This window comes from Carassius carassius, chromosome 20, assembly GCF_963082965.1.
Source record: "Carassius carassius chromosome 20, fCarCar2.1, whole genome shotgun sequence".
Lineage (NCBI taxonomy): Eukaryota > Metazoa > Chordata > Actinopteri > Cypriniformes > Cyprinidae > Carassius > Carassius carassius.
The window spans coordinates 19,466,103-19,485,005 of NC_081774.1; the positions used below are offsets into that span (position 1 = coordinate 19,466,103).

The 18,903-nt window shown below is 41.6% G+C and overlaps 1 protein-coding gene across 2 annotated transcripts in view; it reads right to left on the reverse strand.

Annotated features, from left to right (window-relative positions):
- Positions 1–18,903, reverse strand: part of LOC132096630 (glycogen debranching enzyme-like) — a 47,600-nt gene that overhangs the window by 21,672 nt on the left and 7,025 nt on the right. Inside the window, exons 3-16 of one of the 2 annotated variants that reach the window (XM_059502098.1) lie at positions 17,632–17,842; positions 17,361–17,530; positions 16,594–16,797; positions 14,891–15,072; positions 14,678–14,789; positions 14,462–14,588; positions 14,265–14,367; positions 14,094–14,191; positions 13,855–13,994; positions 13,358–13,545; positions 11,908–12,031; positions 1,757–1,920; positions 1,575–1,676; positions 1,324–1,479 (exon numbers count right to left, since the gene is read on the reverse strand). In XM_059502098.1, the coding sequence (XP_059358081.1) occupies positions 1,324–1,479; positions 1,575–1,676; positions 1,757–1,920; positions 11,908–12,031; positions 13,358–13,545; positions 13,855–13,994; positions 14,094–14,191; positions 14,265–14,367; positions 14,462–14,588; positions 14,678–14,789; positions 14,891–15,072; positions 16,594–16,797; positions 17,361–17,530; positions 17,632–17,842 (2,081 nt within the window). Of the gene's footprint in view, positions 1–1,323; positions 1,480–1,574; positions 1,677–1,756; positions 1,921–11,907; positions 12,032–13,357; positions 13,546–13,854; positions 13,995–14,093; positions 14,192–14,264; positions 14,368–14,461; positions 14,589–14,677; positions 14,790–14,890; positions 15,073–16,593; positions 16,798–17,360; positions 17,531–17,631; positions 17,843–18,903 lie in introns of those variants that run through there. The other variant, XM_059502097.1, reaches the window with a different exon arrangement.

Genomic DNA, 18,903 nt, shown 5'->3' on the forward strand with positions numbered 1-18,903 from the left:
GCGTTTGAACCTCTACATCAGAACACTGGTTTCCAAAGATGAACATGAAGTTCTTATGTGTTTGGAATGTCATGAGGGCGAGTAAGTAATGACAGAATTGTAAAATATTTGGGGTGAACTATCCCTTTAATGCCATTTACAAACTCACATCAAATCTTTTAAAATCATTTATAGTTTACAATTTTATATATACTGTACTATTTAACATTAATTGCCTAACAAATATAATACATAATATATAAATTGTTAAATACTATCTATAAATCTCAAACATTTATTTAGCTAATTAGTTAGTTCCAGCTGATTTAATTACCCAATTAAATTTTTTTATTTATTATAGTACAGCAAATTTTCAGCTGTATTTTAATACTATTTATTTCTAATTCTGTTCACTTCTTATTTTTTGTTTTTAATATAGTTTGTAATTTTGGGTTTATTATTAAACATGCATATTACACATATGTAACAACTATGGTTTTGTTTAATTCAGTGTTTCCCAATCCCAGTCCTCATGCCCCCCCACTCTGCATATTTCATATGTATCTCTTATCACATACAACGTTTGTTCTATTCGACCATATGTCCTCTGTGATGTGGACATCACCGGATGTGATGAATGAATGTTCAAAAGTGAAGTAAACTACAATGGATTTCCCTGCAGGGAGTAGGGAGCAATGAACACTGTGTAGGGATCATATCAATCGGAACACAGTTCATGCACTTAGCTTTCCAATAACGAGATTGTTATCTGAATCAGGACTGGGAGAACCAAGTTCATATGACAGTTCAGCATCTTTCATTATTATTAAATAAAATGTAATTTTAATGCACTCTTAATTTCAGTTTTTTTTAAGCTTCTATTTAAGATGTAATATTTAAATGCATATGTAAACATATTATTTTAATGTGTTGGTAAAACCTGCTAGATGAACTTTAAAGAAATATTGGCAATGTTAATTGTGTCACATGCCACATCGCCATCTGCAGGTGTGATGCCTTCAGAACTACTCCTACTCATGTGCAAAAAGCTCATTACACCAAAACTATTATGACTATTTTGGTTGTTTTTAACTTTGTTAATATTTCAACCATTCACCAGGTGCACTGTTTTATATTTGTGTTTACTTGATTTTCATTAAGCTTTTAAATAATTAGGGTTTTATCTTCATTCTTATTTTTATACATTTACACACATATGTGCCCCAGCTGCAGCCCTTCTGCCAAACCTGCACTAATGCAGACTTCACAGTGTACTATTACTAAATAGTCAATGTGGCATAACTGTCAATGTGGTCCTATAGGAGGAATGCAGACTGCATTTACCTGGTTGAAGCCTTTTGATGCCAGTTCCTGGTGTAGCCGGTTGAGGGCCAGCTTTCCGGCGATGATTCCTGACTGCAGGTTGACCTCATCAGGGGACGAAGGCTTAGTTTGAGGATTCCATTTGCTATAGAAGCGCTCCTCTGATACCACTGAGATCTGATGGCAGATACAAAAAAATAGGACTTTTGAGATGTGCTCAAAAAATTTACTCAATCCATGTTTTGTGAGTGTGTGTGAAGTCAATCTCTTGCCTGGTGGGGTACTAACTCATCATAGCCTCTGGTGCTACCAGTGGCACAGCAGGCCATAGAAACAATAGCAGAGCTGGGCAATAAATCATATACAGAGCGGATCTACAACACAGAGCATCAAAATAAGAGCTCATTGAAGTGGCTCCACTAACCCACTGTAATATGTGTTTGAAATGCTATACCTGAATAGGGCACTCATTATCATGTGTGACGTCTAGAAACATGGCATGGGCAATACTGGGCACCAGAGGCCTGAAACTGGGCTGAAGGAAAGCCCCCACAGGTTCCCCTCCGTACCGGTACACCAGCCTACCCTCCTCATGACTGTCTCCAGCGCTCATCGCCTCTGCAAAAACACAAAGGATGGCACTATACAAAGTATGAACACTGAGTGAATATGTGCTACTTATTTCTCGCAAAAAAAATAAATAAATCAGTATCAGTATTCATTTATTCATGTCATCGCAAACCTGCATGACCTTCATTTTTCAAAATTCTATATTATACTTAAATGTGTAATACGTAAATGTGGACCAGATCAAATCGATTATTTTAAAAGATCTAACAAAAAAAAGCTATGAATGAATCTGTTATGAATTAGACATTGCCACCTCTCATGATCACACCAAGGAGAGCTAGATTTTTAATAAATAATGACTTCAAATCAGGACCATTTTTTACGCAAATCTTTTGTTTGACATCATAAGACTTTGAATATAGTGTGCATTTCATTTGGAATACTTTCACATTTTTTGGTTAGTTTTAAAGGGTTAGTTCACCCAAATATAAAAATTATGTCATTAATGACTCACCGTCATGTTGTTCCAAACCCGTAAGACCTCCGTTCATCTCCGGAACACAGTTTAACCCTCTGGAGTCTAAGGGTATTTTTGGGGCCTGGAAAAGTTGTCACGCCCTGACATTTGTGCTTTTTACAATTTCTTCTACACATCTAAATGGCTAAAGTCTAATCAGCACAAACTGGGCTATAATAATATGTGAGCAGCATGTATGTACATGATTGTGTTTTTGAGAAAAAAAAAATTATGCGTGGTTAGTGAAAAACTAAAAATGTTAAATCACTTGAATAAGGCAATAAAACGTACTCGGTTACTTACGTAACCTCGGTTCTCTCTAGAAGAGGGAACGAGTACTGCGTCTTAGCTAAGACGCTACGGGTCTCTTTTTACGAAATACAAAAAATTATCCTTAATTTTGAATTTTTGCAAAGCACATTTGCAGCAGTACACAGCCATAGGTGAGACGGCTCGCTCGCTCATTGGCTGCTCTGCAGCAAGTGCACAGCCTATCGAGCGCAGGCTGATGCAAGACCAATTAGGACGCTTCGCACCCATCACGCCACTTCCCGCCGAAACGGGTGTGGCTCAACCCTATAAAAGGAGCTCGAAAAGGCTGACTCACCTGATTTATTTCATCGCCGAAGCGAACCAGAGTGAAATGTACGCACGGCAGAGAACGCAGTACTCGTTCCCTCTTCTAGAGAGAACCGAGGTTACGTAAGTAACCGAGTACGTTCTCTTACAAGAGTTATCTCGTACTGCGTCTTAGCTAAGACGCTACGGGAACCCCATGTAAAACGCCGTGCGCGCAGGGATCACACACCAATAAACCTGAAGCAACGCCCAGGATTTACAGTGCACAGTCACCCGAGGGACTCACAGAGAGTCCAGGACAGGAAAGGGGGGGGAAGCCCTCCGTCCCATATCTAGCAGCACACGTAGATGCGGCAATATAACATCACACAGTCGAGGCAAGGCCTGACCAATGTGGCAATGCGGGTGTAACGCAATACTGCCCATATAACAGTTGGCAGCACATAATGCTCCCGAACTCAGAATTCCCATCAGGGCCCTGATTCGGCTATACCGACAGCAGCCTTGCTTGCAAGGCGGGAACCTCCAGGTTATAGAACCTGATAAATGCAGACGGCGAGGCCCAACCTGCCGCCATACATATATCCTGCAAGGAGATCCCAGTAGACCACGCCCACGACGAGGCGACGCCCCTTGTGGAGTGTGCTCTGATGCCCAGTGGGCACTGAAGGCCCCTGGAAGCGTAAGCTAACGCTATGGCGTCAACTATCCATCTGGATAGAGTCTGTCTCGAAACAGCCATTCCCTTGGAACGTCCATTGAACGAGACAAACAGCTGCTCAGTCTGTCTAAAGACAGCGGAGCGAGACACATAAGCTCTTAAAACTCTAACAGGGCAAAGAAGACTCGAGTCTCCATCCTCTCCTGACACCGACAGGGCAATAACCTGAGCCCGAAACGGCGTGTTGAGGGATGTCGGCACATAACCGTGCCTAGGTTTGAGTATGACCTTTGAGTCATTAGGCCCAAACTCCAAGCGCGACAGGCTCACAGAGAGCGCGTGCAGGTCACCCACACGCTTCATTGAAGCGAGAGCCAACAAGAATACTGTCTTGAACGACAGATGCTGGAGGCTAATCGATTGGATAGGCTCAGAAGGGGGACCCTTCATGGCCTCCAAAAACCGCCGCGAGGTCCCATATAGGGACTGACAGAGGTCTGGGAGGATTCAGCCTCCTAGCTCCTCTAAGGAAGCGGATGACCAAATCGTTCCTTCCTATTGATTGAGGAGGGCTGTTCAGAAAACGCTGTGATGGCTGTCACATAAACTCTGAGCGTGGATGGGGCTCTGCCCTTATCCAACAGCTCCTGTAGGAAGGAGAGAACCTCCGTCACCTCACAACTAAGGGGTGAACATCCCCGAGCCGTGCACCAGCTGGAGAACTCTAGCCTGAGTGATGGTATTTAGCACTCCCACTGAGAGATCAGCGGGTAACCGTTGAGCGCCCACACATGAAGGGACCACAACTCCGGTTGAGGGTGCCAAATCAAGCCCCTGGCCTGCGAGAGGAGGTCCCTCCTCAACGGCACTGGCCACGGGGCGATGTCTGCTAACTGCATCAAATCTGGGAACCATGGTTGGTTCTTCCAAAAAGGTGCTACAAGCAGTATTGAACATCTTGTTTCTCTCACCCGTTCTATCACCTGCGGAAGGAGGGAGACGGGAGGGAAAGCATAAAGCGGGCAGCACGGCCATCTCCGTGACAGCGCGCTTTCGTCCTTGGAAAAGAACGCGGGGCAGTGAGCGTTTTCGTGGGACGCGAAGAGGTCCACCTCCGCCTTTCCAATTTTCTCTCCCACAACAACCGGACTGTTTGCGGGTGTAGAGACCATTTGCCCGTGGGAATGTTGCTTCTGGACAGCCTGACTGGACCCAGATTCTGTAGCCCAGACACATGAACTGCCCTCAGCGAGTGCAAGTCACGCTGAGCCCGAACCAGGAGGCGTTCTGCCAACCTGTACAGGTTTCTGGACCCGAGACCGCCCTGGCTATTTCTGTAGGACACCACAGACATGTCGTCCCAACGGACTAAGATGTGGAGTCCCTTGATTCGGGTACAAAAGCGCGTCAGCGCGTTCTCCACTGCCAGCATTTCCAGACAGTTGATATGTTGGAGCCTTTCCCGTTCTGACCACAGGCCAAAGGACGGTCTGCCCTCGAGCAGCGCTCCCCATCCCGAAGTGGAGGCATCCGTCGACACCATCTTCACTTTCGAGGAAGTCCCCAGGCTTACACCTGATTGGTACCAGTCGTTTGCTGTCCAGGGTTTCAGGGCTGTAACACAGCCCTGATTGACCCTAAGATGCAGTCGACGCGGTACCCGCGCTTTCAGCCAGAACTGCAGGGGGCGCATGCGGAGCAGGCCCAACTGCAGAACCGGAGATGCTGAGGCCATGAGACCCAGCATCCTCTGACATTCTCTGAGCGAAACGGTCGCGCCGCAGCGGAGTGAACTCGCCGCGCGCTGAATGCTCAACGCGCGCTGCGGTGACAGCCGCGCCGTCATGGAACGTGAGTCCAGAACTAAACCCAAGACAGTATCGTCTGACTGGGGTTCACCGACTCTTCGTCCAGTTTACACTGAGGCCGTGTTTCTCGAGGTGATCGAGTAAAACGGCCCTGTGCTCCACGAGCTCCGATCGTGATTGAGCCAGAATCAGCCAGTCGTCCAAATAGTTCAGCACTCGCATGCCTCTGAGTCTGAGAGGAGCGAGCGCTGCGTCCATGCACCTCGTAAACGTACAAGGAGCTACGGACAAGCCGAACGGCAGGACTGCAAACTGGTATGCCTGGCCCTCGAAGGCGAATCTCAATATCGCCTGTGACTTGACGCCATCTGTATTTGAAAATACGCGTCCTTCAGATCTATTGACATGAACCAGTCTCCTACCGAATATGCGCGAGGAGCTTCCTGGTCGTAAGCATTCTGAAAACTGCGTTTCACCAATGCCTTGTTCAGCTGTCTTAGATCCGGTATGGGCCTGAGACCCCCGTCTCTCTTGGGCACTAGAAAGTATCTGCTGTACAGCCCCCCTTCGCTTTGAGCTTGAGACACAGGCTCTACAGCCCCTCTGCTCAACAGTTTTGATATTTCGGCCCGAAGTATGCATGCTACTTCTGTTTTGACCGTGGTTTCGACGCGCGCTAAAAAGCGCGGAGGGCGTCGAAAAAAACTGTAGCGAGTAGCGTCTCCTTATAATGCCTAGCACCCAATCTGAAACCCCTGGAAGCGCTGAACATGCATCTGCATGAATGGCTAAGGGCTGGATGCGAAGCGCGCTCTGTTGTCTGAGCAACGGCTGCGCTTCGGTGTGCTGTAACATGGGCGTTACGCCTGTGGCATTTGAGGCGGGGAGCGCGCTGATCACAGCGGGCAGATCGCTCCTCCTCGACCCCGTCCCGGCGCCTAACCGATTGAGGGAGGGCTGAGCGGGTCCCGTGGGACTCTTGATGTCTGCGAGTAACTGTGGGCTGCAAGTGTGCACATTTACTGCTTTCGACTCGCTGTCTGCCTGGGCAGAGCGCACGTGGCCGGGTTTCGTTTTTACAGAAACCACGCGCCACAATTGTGGGCACTGAGGAGTGGGCACGTTTACTATGCAGTGCGCGCGATCGACTTGAATCGCTTTCATGTGCGAGAGCCCTGTGTGAAGGGCTGTGCTTATATGTGGAGATGGGCACTGAGCAGTGGGCATCGTCACTACATTTATAGCACCATCGCCTGTGGCCGGGACACCAGAAATTACACCTTTTTCGGGAAATATCTGGTTATCTGGAAATATCTGGCCACCGTACAGGCTTGCACATTGCAAAAGACGCTGAAACAGTCACAATCCCTGGAACTGAAACAGCGGCGCGCTTAGGTGAGAGTTCGGCCGCGGCGACTCGTACACCGGCGCTTTCCTAGGATGGCTTCGGGGCTCCCGGCCTCACCGTAATCCTCTGCCGCGGTCCCCGCGGCGCGGGGTGGGGGCCTGTAGAGCGAGAACGGGGGTCTCGAGCTGCGTTGCTGAAGCTGTTGTGATAACGGCTTTTGTGTGCAGGCAAGCGGGCAACTGTGCAGGCTTGCGCGTTGCAGAAAACGCTGAGACAGTCACAATTCCTGGAACTGAAACAACGTACACCAGCGCTTCGATGAAGCAGCCATCGTGTGCAGTGCAGACGCAGCCTGCTCAGCAGCAGAAGATTCGCGCGAGCAGAGGTGACGTCATGCAGCAGGTTTTAGATGGCAACACCGCTTTCGTCCGCCGTCCAGCAGAGGGCGGACAAAGGTGCGTCGCTATCGCCTGTTCCACCGGCGCCCGGGGAGCAGTTGGGGATTCGGTGCCTTGCTCAAGGGCACCTCAGTCGTGGTTTTGAGGATGGAGAGAGCACTGTAAATGCACTTCCCCCACCTACAATTCCTGCCGGCCCAAGACTTGAACTCACAACCCTTTGATTGTGAGTCCGACTCTCTAACCACTAGGCCACGACTTCCCCATAAACTGTGCAATTAATCCGCGAATCACATTTGTCAAGGGCCGGGGAGCAGCTGGCCTCTACGGTTAATGAATAACGGATCAACTACTACAGCCTACATCGCACATCCTACGATGTGACAATTGCGGATTCGTACATCGCGATATAGATGCTTAAACGACACATCGTGCAGCCCTAATAAATATCATTGTGATTTACACCTGAGAAGACAAAGGCCTGCATAATGAGCTGCATAATGAGCTTTTCAGTCAGCTGTATTACTGAGAGGGAGGAGTTACAAGAAAGAATGTGAGGACAAAATAAATCTATATAATTTTATGTTTGTAGTTTATTTAGAATATATTTAATTATCCCACAACATAATTTAATACCCACTTGGGAGTGCAGTTAAACAGTTTATTAGGAACAATCAAAGCTGACTTTCAAACTAAATTTTTTTGCATCATTACTCCAGTCACACAATCCTTCAGAAATCCTTTTAACAATCTTATTTTCTACAAAAAAAACAAAAAACATTTATTGTAGTTATTATTATCATTATTATTATTATTATTATTATTAATGTTGAAAAGAACTGAGAATATTTTTTTCAGTTTTTTTTAGGGGGGATAAATTGAAAAAACAGCATTGTGTTACATTTGTTACAGTTACATTTATTTGTTACATTTATATTATTTACATAAAGCTTTTGAACTGTATAGTATTGTATATTGTTATTGAATCTTCAGAATATTTCACTTGATTATACATTTAGTCAGGAATTATAGTTTGGAAAAAGTCTTTGGAAAAAGTCTAACTAATAAAATGTTTACACGTTATGTGAAAACTAGTACAAGTATATAAATAAAAAGAGACTCACTCATGTTTATGATCTCTGCTGAAAAAAGTGCTTCATTCTTTTTTTCTGAGGAAATCCAAATCTCAAATCCTCAACCACATCACATCTTTTTGGGGTGAATTATGTCTTATTCCTCTCATCGCGAAGCAAACAGTAAAATAAAAAGAACTTGAACAGTCTTGCTGTGTTGTCTTCTGTTGTGTGGGCGTATTCAAGCTGCGTGCTTCAGTGAAACATTAGAATCTGAATAGCGCATTCAGCGTGGGGGTGTGGTCGCATTAGAAGATAATCAAGGGAGACGTGAAAAATGGACATCGCGTTGTTTTCATATGGATTACTTTATCACAGAATATTTGTTTTCGGAAGCACTTGAAAAGTAGACACGTCAGGCTTTCTATAGATATATCTCTCATGTCTCTTCGTTGAGTATTCACTGAGTTACAGTTCATTGTAATGACGCTTGTCTGAATGAAATTCAGCACAGACAAAGGCTGCAGACAGAACACCACGTTTGTTATCTTTATTTTATAAGTGCACAAAGTTTTGTTGTTATTATGTCTGTATACAAAAAAGTAGACCCTTTACAGATTCGATTGATGTATTGCTCTTATCTGCAGGGGTTAAAGTGGAAAAAAATCCTGAGCCTGAACTTTTTTTTTAAGTCTGTCCACAGACAGACTTAATTCAAATATTGGCGATAATAACAAAAATACAGTAACAAGAGCTTAAAGTGCTTTAAAAAATGGTAAACAGACTGAGATAGACATGAATCTCTTCAATGATTATGTTTGGCACCATTTATTTAAAAGTACTGTCAAATAAAGTGATTTCTTCTAAAAAATAACAAGTGCTTAAATAATTAAGTGCTCAAAGTGCTAAAGAACTGAACTGCTAAACTGAAGATTAGAAGTGAAATCAAGGCTATTATCACTTTTTTTTCTGGGATGTACTTCGCATGTTGATTTGAAACCAACAGGCTAGTTAACGCTTTTTTTGTCTTCTGCCAGTTTTCTACACAGGGCGACCAGTGGCTGCGAAATTCTGAAGACAAATCATGTTCTGGTATAAATGTGCACAAACGTATTTTTTAAATCACAGACATGGTCAGTCATAGACAACGGTGTGCCAGCTAATAGTTGCTCCCATCTAGAGACCTGCTCTCCCGCGGGAGTACCGCGGGACCCAGCGCCACCGATTGCGGCGCGGGACAATATTTGATGGGTGAATGCGGACGCGGGCGGCTAGATATTATTGTGTGCGGGTTGCGGGAAAATAAAATTATTGTAAAATTATTTTATTTTTAAGTGGAAAATCTTACAAAATAAAATAACTAGAAACAAATAGACATTTATTTAAAATAAAATAAAATAGACTTTGCGGAATGGGAGGATGCGGATGATACCATAGACAGCGACGTGTAATTCGATTCCGAAATAGCGATATATTTAAATGGCAAGTTGGATGGATTAGAAGCACACAGACCGGATGATGTCCTCCAGTGGTGGAAAAGACGAATTTCCGAGATTAAGCAAACACGAATACTTTGCATCCTAGCTAGCGCAGGGCTTTCAGTATTTGCGGTCGCATACTGGAGCAGAGACGATGATGATATTCCTGCATGGGCACAAGTAGTCGTACAGGTTTTTTTGTCAATTCAGTTTATTTCTATTTATTTGTTTAGCTAAATATTTAAAATTGGTATATTTTGTTATTGAGGAATAAGGATATTTTTTGTAAAATGTTTGAAGGAATTGCTCAGGCCCCTAAGCTACTTTTCCTTTGAACATGAAATAAATCCAGGTTTATTATTATTATATAATTTATTAGGCTATATAGCCTAATTATTATAGGTATATGTTTTTATTTACATTTCTTACTTTTTTACTGTATTTATATGTTCTAAGTTCCTTGTTCATGTCCACACTTTTAATTAAACGTAAATAAAATGAAACATTTGTTTATTTTCCGTTTATTATAAAAAAAATTTTCAACAGGGGAGCAAGTGAAAAAAAAGAGTAGCCTAGCAGGCAGAATATGCAATGTATTTAAAAAAAGAAAAACTTCTATACATTTACCCGTGGGATTTTGCGGGCAGGAGTGGGAGAAAATAACATTTTTGCGGGAGAGGGACGGAAAAATCCCTCCCGCGCAGGTCTCTAGCCTACTCCCGGCAACGTCGTGGTAAGTTTGAGTGCACGGGCAGCGGCTGTGACCGGAGTCTAAATCATAGCAAGCAAGCACTTTCTTACCGCTGGTGGCATACAGAAGCTTCCTCGAGCAAATCATGCAGAAACAAGCCCCGGGTTCTCTCAGTTTCTTGCACCAAGTGCCAAAAAGCGCCATTTGTTTTTGAGTCCTTTATCTATTGCTAGGAGTCTAGGACATCATACCCAGGCTTCATAAATTTGCGCTCCATTTTTTTTTCTGCGACAACGCTAACGTTAAAATATTATTATATTTTTTTTTCCTCACGGCCACACGCCGGAGATCCGGCACAGTGCCGGAATACTTTAAGCCCTGTATCTGTATGATCAAAATTGAAAGTGTAATTTAAGTTCTTTTCGGGGTTATACATACATGGACATACATTTTCAATGGAGGGACAGAAAGCTCTCGGACTAAATCTAAAATATCTTAAAATGTGTAAACTGTGTAACTTAAACTGAAGATAAACGGAGGTCTTACGGGTTTGGAACGATATGAGGGTGAGTTATTAATGACATAATTTTAATATTTGGGTGAACTAACCCTTTTTACGTTGCTACCATTTTTTAAGTTTGAAAGCTCCAATCCAGAAAAAAAGTCATATAGGTTTGGCACAACATGAGGTGAGTCAAGTCAAGTCACCTTTATTAATATAGCGCTTTAAACAAAATACATTGCGTCAAAGCAACTGAACAACATTCATTAGGAAAACAGTGTCTCAATAATGCAAAATGATAGTTAAAAGGCAGTTCATCATTGAATTCAGTGATGTCATCTCTGTTCAGTTAAATAGTGTCTGTGCATTTATTTGCAATCAAGTCAACGAGATCACTGTAGATGAAGTGACAACCGCATTTACCCAAATGAGTAAATGATGAAAAGCTAAAGAACACTGATCAAAATAATTTTGTGTTTAAGCTGTCAAGCTAGGTAGAATCATAAACTGCAATTTTTGTACACACACTAACAATAAAAAGTTTGGGCTCATAAAGATTTGTATTTTGATAGAAATGACTACTTCTATTTAGCAAAAATGCAGTAATGTTTTTCAAAAGTAGCAGTAAATATATTAATAATGTTACAAGAAACTTCTATTTTAAACTCTCTTCACCAAAGAATACTGAGAAGAAAGAAAAAAAAAATCACAAAATTATTAATCATTGATAAGAATAAGAAATAATTATTCAGCACCAAATCAGCAGAAAACGATTATTTCAGATATATTCCTCTTGTCTTTTTTAACAAATAAATGCAGCCTTGGTAAGCATGAGAGATTTCTTTTAAAAACATCTTTCGGACCCCAAACTTTTGATTGGTGATGATGGAAGTGTAACAATTCAAAATATTTGATGGAGTTAGATTTCATGTCATACACTAATACCACAATGCAAGAGCAGGATTATTAAGAAGCCATACCTCTGATGAGTGAAGAGATTCCTAATCTAGTCACAAAGATATTATCCAGCTCCTCGCTGCCTGTGAAGAGCTCGGCCACCACGTACAGGTCAGGTCTGAGGGTGCGAGCAGCATCCAGCATGAACTGCAGCAAGCAGGGTTAGGGCACAGCCATGAGGAAACCAAACCACGGTTGTTAGTATGTCAGGTGGGGTGTGAAATTGGGTTCAGAAAGGGAGAGAGTCATGCCTCAAATGAAGCCAAAATGAGACAAGTAGAACACAGGTTTGAGAGTTTTTGGACATATTCAGGAGAGATAGTTCAGAGAAGAAATGACAGATGATGGAGTGCAAAAAGAAAGACAAACAAATAAGACAATGTGAGTGCCATGCTGAAAGACAGTCCAATACCTCTGATAAGACTGGTTATTCCCAGCCGGTTAACAAACACATTGTCAATCAGCTCGCTGCCTGTAAAGAGCTCGGCTATCACATAGAGATTGGGCCTGACTGATCTGGCTGCTGCCAACATGGCCTGCAGAGCACAACATGAGCAAAGTGAGAGGGATTGATGGCTAAAGTGTTTTGTTGGGAGATATTTATGTCAATTATAAACAGCTGCTACCGATTTAATAATCTCTACATTTCTGCTACATGGACATTACTTTGACACAGCCACATCTGATAAAAGGTCTATCTTAATTGTAATGTACAGTCATTCATTCAGCCATAAATCCTCTGCAGTGAATGGGTGCCATCAAAATAAGAATCTAAACAGCTGAAAAAACATCACAATAATCCACATGACTCCAGTCTATCAATTAATGTCTTTTAAAAGTGAAAAGCTGCATGTTTGTAATAAACAGATTCATAATTTAAGATGTTTTTACTTTAAACGATTGCTTCTGGCTAAAATAGAAGTTCTCTATCTACAATAATAATAATTTGAAAAGGTTGTCTCATCTGAGTCATGACAGAAATATGCACAGATCAACCCTGTTACCTTCTGAGGGTATAACTAATCCCAACATAGCCAGACGGTTCAATGCATTGTATAAAGATTCAAACTTATTAAATCTTTCATAACCCCCCCCCCAAAAAAACCCCAAAAAAACCCCATCATACTAAAATTGGAAATAGCACCAGTGGCATAGCATGACCCTTATACCATCACTGGTTTATCAATAAGCAAAGGATGGAGAATAAGCCACACTTAATATTTTTTGTGTGAATTATACCCAGTGACGGAGCAATGGGTGGATGGGGAACAATCATTATCCAAAATGTACTAATCAAGAGAGTAAATAACGATCTTGTCATATAAAAGTGTGTAAAAAAAAAAAAAAACAATCCTTCCTGCCCCCCCCCACCCATGTCTAATATTCATTTTTACACATAGTTAATCTCAAACACGTTATTCATTTGTGATCTAGCCAAAAGTAATAATCCATATTTTGACATTGCCACAGTACCTCAGCCACATGCAGTGGAGTTGAATGGCAGTTGTCCAGACGCACTCCCACAAAGTGCTTGGCCGTGATCTCTGTATATTTCTTCATGTGGGCCCACAGGTAGGGGCAGTCCTCGGGCCCATTGCCATACCGCAGTTTTACACTGTCACCCCAGCAGATCAGCTCCCTCCTGATGTAGACATTGGACCCTAACCAGAATGAGGTGAAAAAAAAGCAAATTTGATTAACCTTACTGCCAAAAGGCTTGGCAAGTGTTGCCAAAGATTAGGGTTTAGTAATTGTGTTGATATAACCACCTAATGTTTCCAATCAGAATGACATCACTGACCCCAAACATTTGAACAGTAATACATATTCAAAGCTCTTACATACTGCAATTTTAGTTAGAAATAATAACAGAGTTTCACATTCAGAAATGAGCTTTTGTCAGGGATGGTTGTATATTCTCGCCTTTTTCTATATATGTTTATGTGGATCAGAAAGGCAAAATAGTAAACCTGGCTCTGCAAAGTTCCTCAGTGGATCGTCCCCCATGACCCAGCCATTATGGGCCAGGAAGTGACATGACTTTTCTGGTTGATTCATCAGCTCCAAATCCTGCTCCAAAGTTGCTTCCTCAAATGGGAAAGTGAAATATCTGCATAATGGTGTTGAATATCACAGCAAACAAACTTTATTAGACAAAGAAATATGATTCTAAAACTTCAACGGGGGCTGATGGAATGAACTGTTCTACCTAGTAACCAGGGGATGTTTCCTGGTGATGAGGCACAACTTGGGTCCGTGGTCTGCCAGTCTTTCATAGCTCACAGTACCAGCAATGCAGTTAGTGGCCTGATGGTAAAGAAATTACATCATTGCATTGCTTTCCCAAGAAATCAGAGGGAAATGTATAAAAGAGAGTCACCTGCTCCTGATGGTCCTTAATTTCATGATACTGTTCATTATTGAGTTCCTCCAGTCTTCTCCTCAGCCAGTTACAACAATCTTCAATGGCACCAGGACTGCTCCTACAACAACATAAACCAATGTAGAATTCAACAAGATAAAATCAATAGGCAGACTACAGTGAGCACGTACTCAAACATGCAGCAGCATACTGACCCATGGGGCACATAGGTTTCTAGAGCAGAGTTCATGTCCACTGTGTTACCAAAACGTCTGCACAGAGGGTCCTGAATGATCTTCAGTTGCTGTTTGCCCTCAGTCTGGCTCCTATCAGATTTGGCTCCTGTGTAGACAATTTAAAACAAACCACTAAACACATTAAGATTTTCATTTCTCTTAACCTAAGTGTCTGAGAACCTTCCAGGAACTCACCACTTTGGAGTAAAGCTCTGAACTGCTCCACCATCGGTTCCACTTTGACTTGGAAGAACTCCCACAGTTTAATCTTAGGAAACACATCCTGCCAGAGAACTCCACGAATGGCCTGGTAAAAACACATTACAGTTTGTTCTGATGGAAATAAGAGCAGCTTATACTTCAAAATGAATTCTGTTTTAAAGCTTCCACAGATAGTTATTGGCTCACAAGGAGGTGTTGGTGATTCTGGATTAGGGCTGGAAGACCCCTGTCTTTGTATTTGCCATCAGCTATAGCACAGGTGACATGCCACAGGGCTCTATCCAGCACCCAGGCCGGCTTCAGATGGGGAGAGTTCACCAGGTTATAACCACACTCGGGATGTTTCTTAATCCATTTACTGTTAACAGCTGAGAAAGACAGGAAAACACACCGGTTATCGTGTCATTGTCAACCAAATAAACAAAAATGAACAAAGATGAAGAAACAGACATCACAAATAAGTGACTGAATATGTGATACAAAAAAGGTATGGATCTTTCTTTGACTTTATTAAATTTAAGTTAAAGCTGATGTATTTTAAAAGCAAACTGCTTGTCCTTAAGAGACAGAATAAACAATGATGGGATATTTTACAGACTATACACAACGAGTAGAAAAAGTTTGAGACCACTAATGAAGGTGTCTATTTTGTATTTTCCCAATTTAATGCAACAATAATATTTTCATTAGTGACCTCAAAATCATCCAGAACCATAAATATTTAATTTAATTATTATTCACACCTCAATTAAAAAGTTTTGAGTCGGTAAGATTTTTTTTTTTTTTTTTTTTGAGGAAATGAATACGTACTTAAGATTGTTTGAAGGAAGACATGCTAACATCACTGCTGAAGAACTGCTTCACTGCTACCTTCAATAAATTCTTCTCCCCACAAGAACTTTGGTCAAGCTTACTTATTTTATATATTAGAGTTAGGGGTACACAATAAATATCGGGCGATAATTCATGTGCATCTCGTCAGTAAATCCGGTTCTCTAATCAGTGGTAAATTCCATCAGGTGCGTGATTTCACATAGAGCAGCTGTTACTGACAAGAGCCGTTAACTGACAAGCTGCTCAAATTCACGCTGATAATGAACGTGGATTTGCACTTAACAACGGCTCTTGTATACACACACACACACACACACACAAACACTAACCCAACCTGTATAAATGCACATACAGCACACAGCACTGGACTTTCCCTTGTTTATTTGACTTTTCCCTTGCATTTGCACACAGCTTCAGATAAGGTATCATGCAGTCCTTGACCTTTAACTCTGCTGAGCTCTGGTAGAGGTAATGAACTATGAACTTTTGCCTATTAAGCCTGATTACTCTAACATATCCACGAACAATGTACAGAAACTCAAGGAAAATTTTTTTTTAGAATTGTCAATGCAAAGGCTTTTAGTGGGACCTTACAGGAAATTACAGTCAGTTTTGAACTGTGGCCTTTTACATTGGAATAAGAGGACCCACTATAGCTGGACCCCGCAGTCAGATGCAGTTGACATGCAATATAGGTACTTCTGGAAAATCCTGTGGGTGTGTTTAATCTTCTGTCAGAGAGTGAATGTGCTTTCATTCATCTCTCACGTGTTCCCCCATGTGCTTCTCATGGGTGCTTGTTTACATCAGAGAGCACAGCGTCTTACAGCGGTGATGTGCATTTTGACCAGTTGATGGGAATAGTATTCTTAAAATGCATTCCGAATTCTGAATAATTTGTAATATACAGTATAATTATTCATGGTATTTAGAAGTGCACACGACAACAATATCGTGCATATTCATTACCGTGATATATGGCATTACCTAATATGGCACGTCTACTAAGATGTTTAGAAACTTATAGAAAAGATAACGAAAGTGAAAACACACACCCGTGTGATTGTAAACCACATCTGTGATGCAAAGCATATTCCACTCATTCTTCATTTTCTCCAACAGGTTGTCAACATCTGTCCAGGTGTAAGTTTGTCTGGGAGGGGAGAAGTCTGGGTTGAGCTCCAACTGATCAGCCAGAGAGTAACAAGAGCGAGATTCACCCAGCGTCTGCAGTGGCGTGAAGTGAATCATATTATAGCCTAAAAATATGCATATGAAAAAATGAAATCAGTTACTCTGAAACCGATTACTACCTGAATGTTTAAAAATTTTCAGCTAATGTACCAATGTGATAAAACCACATAAATGCAATACATAGAAAACAAAACTGTTTACAGTAGTAACCGTTTACAGTAGTACTGTAACTTAGCAATATAACTTAATAACATAAATTAATCTATGAAGGCATTGCTCTTGTGAAACATTGTTCAGTTAACTTAGAGAATTTTAATCTATTTAGATTTCAACAATAGGACTTATTGTTAAACATGTAAAGTAATGCATGATATATATATATTGTCATTATTCTGAAATAAAGAACTCAAAAAAATAAAAATAAAAATAAAATATTTTTTTTAAACTAACTTCATCTCTGTACATTTATTTGCGGAGTTTCTCCATGCTTATTTGTTGGTTATTGATTAATGCATATAATCAAATAGACTGTTAAGTTAAGAAAGTTAAAATGCAGTCAGTGTCATTTTTTTGGGTAAACAATTGGGTAAAAGTGTAATTAATATAATATCACCAGCTGTCTTCTTACCTGCCTCTTTGGCAACTCTTAGCCTGTCCAGCCACTCATCCAGGGGCCCGAGGCATTTGGACAGGTATGTCTGGATACAGATGCAGTCTAGGGGCAAGACGTGGTTGTCTTCCCCTACCCGGAGCACTGGGTCCACCACAATATACCCACCACCAGACTTCTCCTTATCTCTAAAGAGTAAAAATTAATTATATTTTGTACAGTTTTAACAAAATGTAGATGTAGAACTAATTATAACCTTTTAATAAAAATGTTTAAACATCTAACTGACCCATGGCCAAAGTAATAATGGTAGGAGCCTGAAATCTTGAGTTCAAGGGTGCCGAACTTGTCTGAATCATCCTCTCTGCCAGTAGGGTTAATCCAGTCTAAGACGCGGAACTTGAGGCGCTCAAATCGCTCCCCTTCCACGGGGTAGTTGGTGTAAATGTGTACTTGTTTACCCTGAAGAGTGGGGCCAAGACGAAACTGGAGCTCAAACCCTGAGCAGAAACAAAACATAAAAGTTGCTCTGCAACTCATATTTTGCCATTTTTGGGGTACAATAAATAAATAAATAATAAATCAGTTACTATAAATAATGGTGGAATGTGTCCCAAAACATTTAATGACATACTGTATGTATTTATTAAACATGTTACATAATAGCAATATATATTTCCATCACATACTGTATCTGCATGGTGGCACCAGTGAAATTCTTGTATAAACAGTAGTACAGTAACAGTACCAGATGGCAAAACCATCGTAATTTATTCTGTGCGGTCCAAATTCCATTATTTACCATCATAGTAGTGTTCAAAAATTAATCTGTATTTGCATGATACAACTCCCCCCCCCCCCCCCCCCCCCAAAAAAAAAAAAAACTAAACAACTAAAACTAAACAAAGAAAGAACAGTTATCATTTAAAATTTACTTCCTGTACTATTGTACTTACACATATTATTAATATATAATATTATAAATATAATTATCAAGGCAAAAGCCTATTCCATATAGCCCCCTTCCTCAAATCTTGCCCTGGAGGTCCAATGTGCTGCAGAGTTTAGCTCCAACCCTGATCAAAGTCACCTGCTTGTGATTTTCGAATGATCCCAAAGACATTGATTGGCATTGATTAGCATGCTCAGATGTGCTTGATTAGGGTTAGAGCTAAACCAGGGGCGGACTGGCCATCTGTGTGATCTGGAGAATCACAGAACGGTCAGTACTCCAGTACGGCCGGCCCACCACCTACCACGCACGCAGTCATCACCAAGTACCGTATTTTTCGGACTATAAGTCGCACCCAGGGCCGTAGCTGGGGCTTGCGGGGCCCCGGTGCAGGTTGTACCAGTGGGCCCTGTTTGAATTTTTAATTTGTATGGTCGTTCTTTTTATTTATTAGTGCTATTTACACAGAGTTTACACAACTGTTAGTATGACAATATTTACACAACTATCAATACTTTGTTGACCAGTCACCAAGCAATGCTTAATTTTGTTCAGACTGTGGTGTGAAAAGGTTGCATTAGCAATTCAGGAAAAAACACATAAGCAAAA